General features: G+C 36.2%; 1 protein-coding gene across 2 annotated transcripts in view; it reads left to right on the forward strand.

The window, feature by feature from the left end:
- LRRIQ1 (leucine-rich repeats and IQ motif containing 1) overlaps positions 1–15,703 on the forward strand; it is a 205,296-nt gene that overhangs the window by 119,455 nt on the left and 70,138 nt on the right. For both annotated transcript variants that reach the window (XM_010832036.1, XM_010832037.1), the window contains exons 19-22: positions 13,459–13,548; positions 14,206–14,327; positions 14,850–14,945; positions 15,200–15,282. In XM_010832036.1, the coding sequence (XP_010830338.1) occupies positions 13,459–13,548; positions 14,206–14,327; positions 14,850–14,945; positions 15,200–15,282 (391 nt within the window). The remainder of the gene's footprint in view (positions 1–13,458; positions 13,549–14,205; positions 14,328–14,849; positions 14,946–15,199; positions 15,283–15,703) is intronic.

Genomic DNA, 15,703 nt, shown 5'->3' on the forward strand with positions numbered 1-15,703 from the left:
CTGGATGGCATCACTGACTCGATGTACGTGAGTCTGGGTGAACTCCAGGAGTTGGTGATGGACAGGGAGGCCTGGCGTGCTGCGATTCATGGGGTCACAAAGAGTCAGACATGTCTGAGCGACTGATCTGATCTAGTTCTTTTAATTTGCGTTTATCTCATAACTAATAATGTTAAATACCATTTCATTTGCTTTTTGGCCATTTGGATATGTACTTTTGTGATATGATCAAGTGTTGGTGTGCGTTTTTAAGTTCGGTTGTACATCTTTTTTCTTATTGACTTGTGGGAGTGCTTTTTATAATCTGAATACTATTCTGTTTTCTCTTGAAAAAACATTCTCTAAATTCTGAGATTTCCCTTTTTTTCTCTCTTTGTGGTTTATTTTGATGAACAGAATGTTTCTATTTTAAATTAAAAACAAAAGATTTTTGTTTTCATGACGTATAAGAAATCTTTGCTTATCAGCTCATTAAGATATTCTAGAAACTTTATTATCTTAACTTTCAGTATTTAAATCCGTGGTGCATCTTGAATTAAATTTTGCCTGCAATGTGAGTAGGGGGTCAAATTCTCCTCCAAAGATACACGTTTGGTTGTCTCATTGACCCACAGCTATCTGTTGTATAGACCATACTTTTCACAAGAGATTACAGTGGAAGCATTATTTACATTCAGGAAGCTGTGCATGGGTTCTCCTAATTTTCCTTGGCTTTCTGTTACAGTTTATCCTTATATCACTACTCTAATTACTACATAATTTATGGTAAATTTCATTATCTAGTCTTAAAAGTGCTCCGACTTTGTTGTTCTTCTTCAAGATCTACTCTGCTACTTTTTATCCATTTCATTTATGTACAGATTTTAGTACTAGCCTATCAATTTGCACAATAAATGTTCAAATTTTCTCTGAGATTGTAATAAATCTATAAGTCAATTTGGAAGAACTGATTTTTTTTAGAATATTGCATTTTTACATTCATGAACATAGAATAACAACCCTATTTAACTTAAAATCTCTGTCTACTATACTCTGTATTTTCTTCATAGTGTTCTTGTACATTTTTTATTAGGTTTACTTCTAGCTATTTGACATTTTCTGATATTATTTTGTTTTTGTATACCAACCTTATATCCAGTCACTTTCTGAAATCACTTACTTATCTCTCAAGTCTTTTGAATATTCTGTACCCACAATCATATCACCTGAGCATAATAAGTTTTCTTCTTCTTTTTTTTTTTTTCCTAATTCGTATGCCTTTTGTTTATTTTTCTTGCTCTATTGTCCTGACTAGTACCTTCAGTACAATGTTAAATAGTGGTGATTTTAGAAGTCATCTTTTGCTAGTTCCTGGTCTCAGGGTAAAAGCTTCCACTACAAAGTCAGACGTTTAATATAGGTTTCTTTCAGAAACTCTATATTTGATTGGGTTAACCTCCTTAGCATCTCCTTACCTTTCCAAGAAGTTAATATATGATGATGATGTTGATGAGTCTATACATGATTTGGCTTTTATCACTTTGCAGGCTTATGACATTGATTTACAAGCATTAAACCATGTATTCCTAGAACAAATTGACTTAGCTATAAAGTATTATTATTTTATATACCACTAAATTTGTTCTGCTAATATATTTTTTTTAGGATTTTTGCCTTTGTATTCAAGAAGATGCTATGCCTGTAAATCTTTCTAGTAGAATTCTTTTCAGATTTTGATGTCAACATTGTGCCTATTTGATTAGGAAATGTTTCCTATGTTTCTTTTTTCTGAAAGAGTTTGATGTAAGATTGATGTTATTTGTTTCTTAAAAATTTGTCTTAGCACATCATCTTTTGGGGATAATGTTCCATGAGCACTTGAAGGTGCATTTTTTCAGGTGTTATGGCTACTAAAACCTCAATTCCTCCGTTTGATAGTTGTATTTTTAAAAATCTTTATTTTTAGTGATTTGGAGAGTTTTCTATAAGTTATTTACAGAAGAATGCTAAATCTCTTATTATAATTGTTTGTGTGTGTTTCCTGCTCAGTCATAGCCTACTCTTGGCTACCCCATGGACTGTTGCCCGCTAGATTCCGCTTTCTATGAGACTTACCAGGCAGGAATACTGGAGTGATTTGCCATTTCCTATTCCAGGGGGTCTTCCCAACCTAGGGATCGAACATGGGTGGGTTTCTCTAAGTTAAGTTTTTAGTTCTGTCAAACTTGACCTCATAGTTTGAGGATATGTATTAGGGCATACACATTTAGAACAGTTAAATCATTGTATAATTAACCCTTTTAAAATAATAAAATTTCACTCTTTAACTCTAGTTTCCCTCTTTACATATTGAAAATGGTTATAAAATTTTTTCTAAGAAAAATTAAGAGAGCATGGAATCTGATTTTACGATCAGAGAAGGCCTGCATAAGGTGAAATATTGATAAAGATGTGAAAATAAAGTGAAGGGATAACCATCAGATAATACTATACATGGCTAAGTGGTATGGAAATGAAAAAAGGGATTTTTTTTAGTATACTAAAGGAACCCAAAATGCACAAGGAGTAGAACTGATTAGTGGGCTTCCTTGGTAGCTCAGCTGGTTAAGAATCCACTTGCAGTGCAGAAAACCCCTGTTCAATTCTTGGGTCAGGAAGATCCCCTGGAGAAGGGATAGGCTACCCACTCCAGTATTCATGGGCTTCCCTGGTGGCTCAGCTGGTAAAGAATCTGCTTGTAATGTGGGAGACCTGGGTTTGATCCCTGGGTTTGTAAGATCCCCGGAGGAGGGCATGGCAATCCACTCCTGTACTCTTGCTTGGAGAATCCCCATGGACAGAGGAGCCTGGTAGGCTACTCTCATGGGATTGCAGAGTTGGACACGACTGAGCGACTAAGCACAATATGGCACAGTACTGATTAGTGGTGGAGAATAACCTGAGATCAGGAAGAAACATAAAAATGATCAGGCAACAGTCCACATAAAGCCCATGATATGATTTCAAGAACTTTGAATTTTATTCAAATGTGATAGAAAATTATTACTTGGTTTTGAGCAAAGGAGTTAAATGTATTATTGTTTTAAATGGATAAATTTGTTTCTAATACAGAGATTATAGTTTAGGGGAGCTAAGAATTAAAGCTAAATACCAATTAGGAAGGTATTGTTACTTTTCTTTCCTTTGATAATTTTTACTGTTTTTTTTTTATTGCCATCACTTAATTTTCAAATAATCTTAACAACTTCAGATGACATAATCAAATTATCAAGGTGTAACTGCTTTTTTTGTGTTGTTCTTTCTTTCTTTTACTTTCCTATATACAAATGCAAGACTTATCTAACCAGTCTTATCTAACCAGACTTATCTAACTTCCTTTTCATCTTATTTAGGTCATAACAGTAGTTCCTTTGGATTAAGTCTAAACTCTTCTTTAAGATATCCCAAAAGAGTTGTAGTCATCTATTCAAACTGATTTTTCACTCCCAGCCAACAAATACTGAATGCTTACATATGGTGGGCACCATGCTTGGTACCAGCATATGTACATAGACAGATATGACACGGTCCCTAGTCTAGAAGATATCGGAAATATATTTGAATTTTACAGTGAATTACAATTGCTATAAAAGAAGTGAATATAAAACTGTCTTAATAAATTTGCCTCAAACAAAAAGCCTGGATAAGTCTGCCATGAAGTTTTTATATTGGTTTGTTGCCTGTCTGAAATGTTTGCATTTAACAAATGGTTAACCAAGGGTACACTGATAACCAAAATCAATTTATTTGGGTTTTTATTAAGCATGTGTGTGTGAATGCTCAGTCATGTCCGACTCTTTGCGACCCCATGGACTGAAGCCTGCTAGGCTCCTCTGTGCATGGAATTTTCCAGGCAGGAATACTGGAATGGGTTACAATTTCCTATTCCAGGGGATCTTCCTGACCCAGGGATTGAACCCACATCTCCTACATTGGCAGGAGGGTCCTTTACCACTAGCGCCACCTGGGAAGCCCATCAATTCACTTCAATTCAGTCACTCGGTCATGTCTGACTCTTTGCAACCCCATAGACTGCAGCATGCCAGACTTCCCTGTCTGTCACCACCTCGCGGAGCTTGCTCAAGATGCCATCCAGCCATCTCATCCTCTGTTATCGCCTTCTCCTCCTGCCTTCAGTCTTTCCAGGCATCAGGATCTTTTCTAATGAGTCAGGTGGCCAAATTATTGGAGCTTCAGTGTCAGCATTAGTAATGCCAATGAATATTCAGGATTGATTTCCTTTAGGATTGACTAGTTGGGTCTCTTTACATAAAGCCCATGCTGCTGCTGCTGCTAAGTCGCTTCAGTCGTGACTGACTCTGTGCAACCCCATAGAGGGCAGCCCACCAGGCTCCCCCATCCCTGGGATTCTCCAGGCAAGAACACTGGAGTGGGTTGCCATTTCCTTCTCCGATGAATGAAAGTGAAAAGTGAAAGTGAAGTCGCTCAGTCGTGTCTGACTCTTAGCAACCCCATGGACGCAGCCTACCAGGCTCCTCCATCCATGGGATTTTCCAGGCAAGAGTTCTGGAGTGGGTGCCATTGCCTTCTCCAACATAAAGCCCATAGTTTGCCTTAAATTTTTAAATGCTGAGGAGTGAGGGATCTGAAATTTTTATCCTGCATGCAATCTAACAAGGTAGGCTGCCACACTTTCAAGGAGGCTGGCAGAAGAAATGAGACATGTATTACTTGTCAGGCAGCAGAAATGTCATGCTGATATTTATTCCCCTTTGCCCTCAAGTTCCATAGAGAAGAATTCCCCCTTGGGAATTGGGAGGCCTACGAAACCCTACATTTTATAAGGACTGCAAAAATCTGCTTGTTTTATGCTCTAGAGGAAGTCATTATTTTCTTACACCAGAACGCAAACAAATTTTGCCTCTGCACCACAAGAAGACACTCAGAAACTATATTTTCCAAGTCTGTTAGCTATAATATATTAACATCTTTGGAAAGATAGTCCAGAACAAAAGATGTCATAAATCACAGAGAAGTGTTAAGAGACGTAAAGAAAGCTATCTCCCAACAATATGTACCCCTAGTATGTATGTGGCAGATTTTCTCACATATAGCCACTCCAATGGCCACTGTGAATAATCTGACAGGGGCTAGGACAAAATTCATTAGGCTATCCTCATGATACATTTGATGATGGTTACCAGACTTCATTAAAGGTTACCCAGTTGTAACCTTTATGATGGAAGTAAACTCCAATGCTATGAAGAGCAATATTGGATAGAAACCTGGAATGTTAGGTCCATGAATCAAGGGAAACTGGAACTGGTCAAACAGGAGATGGCAAGAGTGAACACTGACATTTTAGGAAACAGTGAACTCAAATGGACTGAAATGGGTGAAATTTAACACAGATGACCATTATATCTACTACTGTGGGCAAGAATCCCTTAGACTAAACAGAGTAGCCATCATAGTCAACAAAAGAGTCCAAAATGCAATACTTTGATGCAATTTGAAAAACAACAGAATGATCTCTGTTCATTTCCAAGGCAAACCATTCAATATCACAGTAATCCAAGTCTATGCCCTGACCAGTAATGCTGAAGAAGCTGAAATTGAATGGTTCTATGAAGACCTACAAGACCTTCTAGAACTAACACCCACAAAAGATGTCCTTTTCATTATAGGGGACTGGAATGCAAAAGTAGGAAGTCAAGAAACACCTGGAGTAACAGGCAAATTTGCCTTGGAGTACAGAATGAAGCAGGGTAAAGGTTAATAGAGTTTTGGCAAGAGAATGCACTGGTCATAGCAAACACCCTCTTCCAACAACACAAGAAAAGACTCTACACATGGATATCACCAGATGTTCAATACCGAAATCAGACAGATTATATTCTTTGCAGCCAAAGAATAGAGAAGCTCTATAAAATCAGCAAAAACAAGACGAGAAGCTGACTGTGGCTCAGACCATGAACTCCTTATTGCCAAATCCAGACTTAAATTGAAGAAAGTAGGGGAAACCACTAGACCATTCAGGTATGACCTAAATCAAATCCCTTATGATCATACAGTGGAAGTGACAAATATATTCAAGGGATTAGATCTGTTAGACAGAGTGCCTGAAGAACTATGGATGGAGGTTCGTGACGTTCTCCAGGGGACAGGGATCAATACCATCCTGAAGAAAAATAAATGTAAAAAGGCAAAATGATTGTCTGATGAGGCCTTACAAATATCTGGAAATAGTAGAGAAGTGAAAAGCAAAGAATAAAAAGAAAGATATACTCATTTGAATGCAGAGTTCTAAAGAATAGCAAGGAAAGATAAGAAAGCCTTCCTCAGTGATCAATGCAAAGAAATAGAGGAACATAATAGAATGGGAAAGTCTAGAGATGTCTTCAAGAAAATTAGAGATACCAAGGGAACTTTTCATGCTAAGATGGGCATAATAAAGGACAGAAATTGTTTGGCCCTAACAGAAGCAGAAAATATTAAGAAGAGGTGGCAAGAATACACAGAAAAACTATGCAAAAAAGATCTTCGTGACCCAAATAATCACGATGGTGTGATCACTCACCTAGAGCCAGACATCCTGGAATGCGAAGTCAAGTGGGCCTTAGAAAGCATCACTATGAACAAAGCTAGTGGAGGTGATGGCATTCCAGTTGAGCTATTTCAAATCCTAAAAGATGATGCTGTTACAGTGCTGCACTCAATATACCAGCACATTTGGAAAACTCAGCAGTGGCCACAGGACTGGAAAAGATCAGTTTTCATTCCAGCCCCAAAGAAAGGCAATGCCAAAGAATGCTCAAACTACTGCACAATTGTACTCATCTCACACGCTAGCAAAGTAATGCTCAAAATTCTCCAAGCCAGGCTTCAACAGTACATGAACCGTGAACTTCCAGATCTTTAAGCTCGATTTAGAAAATGCAGGGGAACCAGAGATCAAATTGCCCACATCTGTTGGATCATTGAAAAAGAAAGAGTTCCAAAAAAAAATATCTACTTCTGCTTTATTGACTTTGCCAAATCTCTTGACTGTGTGGATCACAACGAACTGCAGAAAATTCTTAAAGTGATAGGAATACCAGACACCCTGGCCTGCCTCCTGAGAAATCTGTATGCAGGTCAAGCTGCAACAGTTAGAACTGGACATGGAACAACTAACTGGTTGTACATCAACACTATATATTGTCACCCTGCTTATTTAACTAATATGCAGAATGCATCATGAGAAAAGCTGGACTGAATGAATCACAAGCTGGAATCAAGATTGCCAGGAGAAATATCAGTAACCTCCGATATGCAGATGACACCACCTTTATGGCAGAAAGTAAAGAACTAAAAAGCTTCTTGATGAAATTGAAAGAGGAGAGTTAAAAAGCTGTCTTAAAACTCAACATTTAAAAAACAAGGATCATGGCATCTGGTCCCATCACTTCATGGCAAATAGATAGGGAAACAATGCAAACAGTGACAGACTTTATTTTTTGGGCTCCAAAATCACTACAGATGGTGACTGCAGCCATGAAATTAAAAGACACTTGCTCCTTGGAAGAAAAGCCATGACCAACCTAGACAGTATTTTAAATACAGAGACACTACTTTGCCAACAAAGGCCTGTCTAGTCAAAGCTATGGTTTTTCCAGTAGTCATGTATGGATGTGAGAGTTGCACCATAAAGAAAGCTGAGTGCTTAAAAATTGATGCTTTTGAACTGTGGTTCAAAAGAAGACTCTTCAAGAGAAGACTCTTGAGAGTCCTTTGGACTACAAGGGGATCCAACCAGTCAATCCTAAAGGAAGTCAGTCCTGAATATTCATTGGAAGGACTGATGCTGAAGCTGAAACTCTAATACTTTAGCCACCTGATGGGAAGAGCTGTATCACTGGGAAAGACTCTGATGCTGGGAAAGATTGAAGGCAGGAGGAGAAGGGGACGATAGAGGGTGAGATGACTAGATGGCATCACTGACTTGATGGACATGAGTTCAAGCAAGCTCCGAAAGTTGGTGATGGACAGCGAGGCCTGGCGTGCTGCACTCCATGGGGTCTCAAAGAGTCGGACATGACTGAGCGACTGAAGTGAACTGAACCAGGCATTTCCTCTTTAAGCTTCTGCATTGAACTTCCTCTTGGACTTCAGCTTTATTCTAGATACAGCTGGAAGTCTTAGCTATTACACAGACTCTTTCTTGACCCTCAAAGAAGAATTCTAAGGCAATTCTGCCATGTAAAACAACCCTGGCCAGTGAACTGAGACTTACTTGAATGCTTTCAAGGCCATAGTGGTGTTTTCTTAAACATTTGCAGGTGAAATATGACCAGGACACCTTCCAGGTGGCATTTGTCCACACCATAGGAAGACTGATAATCCAGAGGTATTTTATGAGGGGGTGGAAGCAGGGACTGGTGCAAGATATGGGACCATCACCCAATATCATGATAGACTTAGGAAAATGACTGTCACAGTGTAGTCACAGACTCCTGGAAGGGGGTGGCAGGCCCAGCTCTGAGTTAAATTTAAGGTGTTTGCACAAGCTTGGGAGGGCCCCCAAAGGACATTTTTCTTATGGTGGGAGGTTTCAAGAGTAGTTCTGAAGGACAGAAGATCATTAATGTCCTTCCCTTCCCTATACCTCTCAGAATCTGAGGTTTTCTTTTCAAAGATATGAGCAGTTCTCCTAGTTTAAGAAGTGATTCTAACTGCATTGTGTGTCCCGCTTCAGTAGTTATAACTTCACATTTTTAATGTGATTAAAATGATTCTCTATTCACACCTAGACCTTTTGTCTGGAAGGGTTCAGAAGAGGAACAAGTGCATTTTTATAAAACTTAACCAGAATTAACTTTGTATACCCTAAGCCTCTTTTTGTCAGGCTTCATCCTAAGAATGTGTCAATCAAGCTGGCCTGGAACTTCCTATTAGGGAAAGAAATATATTCTATGCCTAGGAATGATCAAGAGAAAATCCTGAGCTGTCAATATATGTCTGTGTCATCCTCCATGTATTTTTGCATAATTACTACATAGGAAGTAGCTGCAAGGGTATGACCCCTTTCTGAGGACAGCCACATAACTGATTAAATTGCCTTATCTAGGCATGTGGACAGAAGGAAGTGAGAGTAGTGAACTCAGTCTATCAGATCATTGTTGAGTTAGCTTTTGTGATAAAAACCACATAACTGTCAGGCTCTAATGGTTCAGAAAACAGAAAAATTATACAGATGAATTCCAAGGGCCATAGCTCTATGTTAATAGATAACTGAAAAGGTATCAACATTGATATTGGAAGGGAGAGTTTAGAAAGTGTGTTTTGATATTCATAATGGGCCAAGTTTCCAAGAATTGTAAGGATTCTGAGGTGCAACGAAAGTTATCAAGAAGTGTTAGGATTATTTTGAAAATGGCATGAGTCAACTTGGGTAGAAGAGGAGGAAACTGCTGGGGCTCAGAGTCAGGGATTATAGAAGGAAAAAAAGATCAAGACATGGCTTTAGAATCTGTAGGATTTGTTCGACTCTAAGTAACCTGTGGCTTAGAGCAAGTCTGATTCTAGTTTCATATGTTAAATGAAAGGATTATACTAGTTGGCGTGAAAAAATTTAGATATACATATGCAAATAAGCAATGCAGGAGACCCCAGTTCAATTCCTGGGTTGGGAAGATCCGCTGGAGAAGGGGTAGGCTACCTACTTCAGTCTTCTTGGGCTTCCCTTGTGGCTCAGCTGGTAAAGAATCTGCCTGCAATATGGGAGACCTGAGTTTGATCCCTGGGTTGGGAAGATCCCCTGGAGAAGGGAAAGGCTACCCACTTCAGTATTCTGGCCTGAAGAATTCCATGGACTGTATAGAGTGGGACACAACTGAGTGAGTTTCACTTTCATTTTCATGCAAATAAGCATGAAGGTAACTCCCAGCTCTTCTGATAGCCTTATTTCATAGTCTTTCAAAGTTGGATTATAGGGTAAAAATTTCTTCTCTGATAAAAAGTCCAATGTATGTATATTCAAATGTTGTGAATGCATGATTGCAAATTTATCTGAATTCAACTTTATGTTTTTCTGTTTCCCTGGTTTTATTTGTCCTCACATGTGTGTTTAATTCTATCCAGTTTTATCATGATATTATCACGTGTAGACTCATGTATCCACCACCACAATCAGGATACAAAATAGTTCCATCATTATAAGAATCCATCATGTTGCCCCTCTAGCCTCAGCCACCTCCCCAGTCCAGTATCTTGCCATTGGCAACCATTCATCTGTCCTCCATTTCTATAATGTTGTCATGTCAAGAATGTTATATAAATGAGTCATGCAATTTGTAACATTTGCGGATTGTTTTTTTCACTCATCTTAATTCCCTTGAAAGTCTTCCAAGTTGTGTGTGTCCATGCTGTGCTCTGCTTAGTGGGTCAGTCGTGTCCTACCCTTTGTGATGCCATGGACAGTGGCCTGCCAGGCTCCTCTGTCCATGGGATTCTTCAGGCAAGAATACTGGAGTGGGTAACCATTCCCTTCTTCCAGGGGATCTTCCCAAACCAGGGATCGAACCTGGGTCTCCTGCACTGCAGACAGATTCTTTACTGTCTGATCTACCATATTACACTTATTTTTTTAAGTAGATAAATTTAGATTTTTAGTTGGAGTTTCAATATCAAACTCTCAAAAATTAATAGAACAAATAGGCAGAAAAGTAGAAGGATATATTAGACCTGAAAATCACTGTGAAGTGACTTAACTTAATTCAGATTATACAATGTTCACACAACAGCAAAATACAAATTCTATTAAAGTTCCCATAAACCAGGAGACATGAACAATTTTATTTTTAATATGTTAATAAATTTTGATTTAGTCTTCTAATAAACAGAAAGCTTTCCAAATTCTCAGTTGTAAATTAAGGAATATCTGAGCAGAAGGTTTTCTTAAGCAATAAATGAAATTTGTATATGCCCAGCAGTAAGAAAGACATATTAATATACATTTTTAAACAGTAGCATATTTATAAGTATGACCAATTCCTCCTGACGTTTTGAGTTTTTTTTCCTCAACATACTAGATACTATCATGTATATTTGATATTAATAAGCTTGAACTGGTATAAATCAGTAGTCTTGCTAACATTTTTGTTTGAGATTATATAATTACCAAGTATCTTTAGCATTTTATATTGCACCTTCTATTTATGTCTCTAAAATTTTTAAAAGACTAAAGTTAAAGAATTATTCTAGAATCTTAAAAATGTCTGTCACCTTATATTAAACAAAATAATAAAAGCTATTTTCAAAGTTTTCTACACTTGTAGGTATTAATAGAACTAAAAATTTCCCCAAACTTTATGTAGCTTTTCCAAGGAAGAAACGTCTCTATGGTATCATCTATATGATATAGCCACTCACCTCTTTGTACCTCTGTGATCGGAAGCAACAAAGGTCAATCACATATCTCCAATATTTGGAAGACAGCATCCTCATTGTCTGCCCTGACCACTGCAAGCTATATGCAACATACTCCTAAAACACATGAATGACTGCCTGCCTCGGGGCTGGGGAATGGAAATGGGTAGCTGTTACTGTGCTAAGAATTGATAATGACCAAAATTAACCATTTTCCCCAGGGCATTACAAGCCCTCAGTAGACTCTAGACTTCTAAAATGGTTATACTGGACAGATTCTGTGGGTTCAGTTGTTGTGTAGGTTGGGAGACAGTTTCCTGGTGCTACCTAATCCACCATGATCCCAGAATCCTCTGGCATTTTGCCTTTTGTAGTATTGTCTCCACATCTCTTCATTTTAGCAGTTTTACAGAATAAGAATATTAATTTAACGATAACTGATATGTCTTGGACCTTGATCTTTCCTGGGATAGACCTAAATTTTCCTTGAATTGTCATACAGAATAAATATTTAAAAAACCTCAGCCACGCATACTGCTTGCAATTTTGCATTTAGTAGCCCCTCTTATGGAGAAGGCAATGGCACCCCACTCCAGTACTCTTGCCTGGAAAATCCCATGGATGGAGGAGCCTGGAAGGCTGCAATCCATGGGGTTGCTAAGAGTCGGACACAACTGAGCGACTTCACTTTCACTTTTCACTTTCATGCATTGGAGAAGGAAATGGCAACCCGCTCCAGTGTTCTTGCCTGGAGAATCCCAGGGACGGGGAAGCCTGGTGGGCTGCCGTCTATGGGGTCACACAGAGTCGGACACGACTGAAGTGACTTAGCAGTAGCAGCAGCAGCCCCTCTTAAGTCAGATATATATTCTTAAACCAGGTATAACAAGCATATAACTGTGACATATGTGTTAATAATCTCTTCCCAGGTGGAACTGAACAATGTACTGGTGCACAAGTGTGTTCTTTTTACATAGATATTCAGATAACATAAATTTGATTAGATTTCCTAAGACTGAATGCTGTAAGCAATGGTCTGCCATTGCACTGCTGGTCTGTAGTCCGGATGTCTTAGTCTTGCCTTTCCAATGGTCTTTCAAGAGACAGTCAAAAAACACTGAAGCTATATAAATGGAAAATTGAATTTAAGTCTTAGTTTATAGTCATTCCAGTTTTTAAAACATAAATATGTTTGATCATTTTAGAAACTTTTAAAAATCAAGTTCATTGGTATTATGACCATCCTTTTTCCTTAAAGATTTTTTAAAAATTATAGAACCAAAGAATATTATTTAAGCCATATTAGATAAGCCAAGCAAATAAAATTTAGATAATGATATCCTAATTTTTTTATGATATCCTAAATTATACAATACTAGTGTAACTAGCACAGTTCCATTGTAGAAAGATAAAAAGTTTGAAAATTACCTAAATGGAATAAAAATCTTATAAGATGAAGAGTGAAGTGACAAAATCATTTCAAATTTTATATTTTTATCATTCAAACCTTTGAATTAATATAATATAATATAATATCAGGAACCATGTTCCATATATTGCCACAAAATTCTTTTTTTTCCATATATCCAGAAAATTTGTGAAATTTTGAACTAAAATTAAGTAAAAGCTAACTTACAGATAGTATTTTCAGAAAAAGTGATACTAATATGTTAAAATAATATACATTTTAAATAGAGAGGATTGCTGGAAAATACTATAATTTGCATAATAAAAAGTTAAACGATTATGTCCTTCAGTTACATCTAGAGTTGGCTCAGAGTCCTAGTTCTCAAACAGTTTAATACACTGAACAATCTGTACTTCTCATTTTTTAGAACATGTGAGTACTCAAGGTTTTACTTTATTCTACTTGGGGATGAAAAATTTTATCCCATTTTTTTAGAATGTTTGCATTAAACAGATTCATAACGAGAGCAAGTAGCAAATTTTCCTCTAAGTAGAAATGCTGATATACTTTCTTAACATTGGTAGTGTGTAAGACAGTTTAAAAGAATCTTTATAAAAGTTATGCAAACTAAATTATGTACATTAATGTTATTATTTGTTCAGGCTGCCTTAGAGAAGGAATGGCTTGCTTTAGATTCCGCCCGCTTCCCTTCACAAACACTGCTTCTTCCAAACCAGCTGCACTGGCCAAAGGTAACATGTCATGGAAATCTCTTAGTGCTCGATCTTTGCTTATTTCTTAAGGTTGTGCTATGCTGCAGTGATTAATAATACAATTTATTGACTTGAAAAACACAATTACTTTTAGAAGCCTCTGACTTCCTCCTCATCCCCAGATGTAATTTTTCATGTAGCTTTTCTTTCATTTGCTCCTAATTTTTTTTCTTTATTTTGGATTTCTTTCAACACTTTATTTCACAGTAGCAAAAAAAAAAAATATATATATATATATGATATGCTTCAGCTGCATAAAAATCACTAGTTGACAGCACTTTAAAAATACAAAAATATGCATTAAAAGGGCAACAGCTGAAGATTCTCAGTCAGAGGTCAATGAACTGTAATATCTGTTATTTATTTGATAATCTTTGAAGTTTTTGTTTTCTGAATTTTTTAATGATCTTTTCAATTAATCATTTTGTATATGCAAACTATACAAAAAGTATACCTCTCACCACAGCAAGAAAGGACATTTGTATGTCTAGTCTATAAATTTCATTTTATTACAATTTTTAATTTTTATATGTTTTTCTTAAACTACTCAGTAATATGTATGTAAAGTAGTAATACAATATAAATGTTAGATTTTTTCAATTTATTTTATATGTATGTACATTTTTTTCTGGCAAGTTCTCTGGAATCTTAAAATATGATGATACTTCACTTAATTTACCAAGTCATCCAGCTCAAGCATGGCTATGTAATGAGAAAGAAAATGTGCTTTCATCAGAACACACACAATTTAATAGCAGGTAAGCTAAATTGCTCTTTTAGAGGATCAACCTTTAATGAATGACAAGGATATTATACTCCTTAAAAAAATTGTAAGATTATGAAGATATGTATGAATTTGCTTGTTTAGAACATGACAGAGCATTTGTATTAAAAATTTAATGATTTTATGGAGTTTTCAGCGTAAGAAAAATGTGCGATATATTTTCATTAAAGCAAATCCAAAGTATCAGTGAAATAATATTATTAACTATTGTATACAAATGGACTTTTAAATACTGCTATATAGGTAGAGATAAGAATTAGAATAAAAATTCCAATGTTGTTTCTTTCGACAATAGGATTGAAATATGCTTCAAGTAATTGAAATGTAAACATTTTAAATTAATGGCTGACTTTTATTACTTTTCAAGATAAAGTTTTTTCTGTAACTTAAATATATTTTATTTCCAAGTGTGAGACAACATAAACAGCTTGTAGTTTTAAAAAGTGCTGATATACTTGTGTTGATTCAGTCAAGTGTGGTTTTGTCCTATTGCTAGATCAGAAAATAGAACTTTATCCAGACTACCTGAGGCAAAGACCAGCAGAAAGAGTCTGCTAAAGTCTGAAAAAGAAGAAAAAATTTCAGAAGAATGGTATGTAGTTCATTTAACCCTAACATATTAAGAAATTTAGATACTTTAAATATCCAAAACAGGTATTTTTCAAGATTTCAAGAATATCTTTATTAGTTTTTAAGAAACTATACCTCTGTTAAATTTAGGTTCTTAAATGGGAATTCAAATTTGTTTTGGTATGATATAATTCAGATATGTATGTTTATATGTATATGCATAATATAAATATAGTCTGAGGATTTTTGCCTTTATTAAATTTGATCTTTTAATAGGGGTTTTAAGGATATTTCTACTGCTCAGCAGATGCTGAAGAGAGCACAGAAAATGAAATCAAAGAAATTAAGGAAAAAATTAGGTGGGTAATCAATGCTCAATAACTGTGTATCTGACATTGAAAATATAATCATTTAAACTATTTTTAGCAAATTGTATTTAATAAGCATAGAAATAAAATGCACAGATATGAGACTGTCCAAGGTAATACTCCATAAAAATAATAAGAAAAATGTAGAGAAATTTATGATATTGCATTTAATGATTTATTATACTCTTAAATGCTATTTTTACTTTCCCCTGTTTCTTACCTACTTTGCTATTGATTATTCTATCTATTGTACACTGAGAATTATGCTGTAATTGCTTTCTAAGCTGGTTCGTCACAGCAAATGGTGATTCTAAAGAGCATCTGCTTCACGTGCTTATTCCTTTGTGTGTTTTTAAATTGCTTGATTATTCTATAAACTATTTCCATACATTTATCAGTTCCATGAATATCA

Source organism: Bison bison, unplaced genomic scaffold, assembly GCF_000754665.1.
Source record: "Bison bison bison isolate TAMUID 2011002044 unplaced genomic scaffold, Bison_UMD1.0 scf7180017864535, whole genome shotgun sequence".
Taxonomy (NCBI): Eukaryota; Metazoa; Chordata; class Mammalia; order Artiodactyla; family Bovidae; genus Bison; species Bison bison.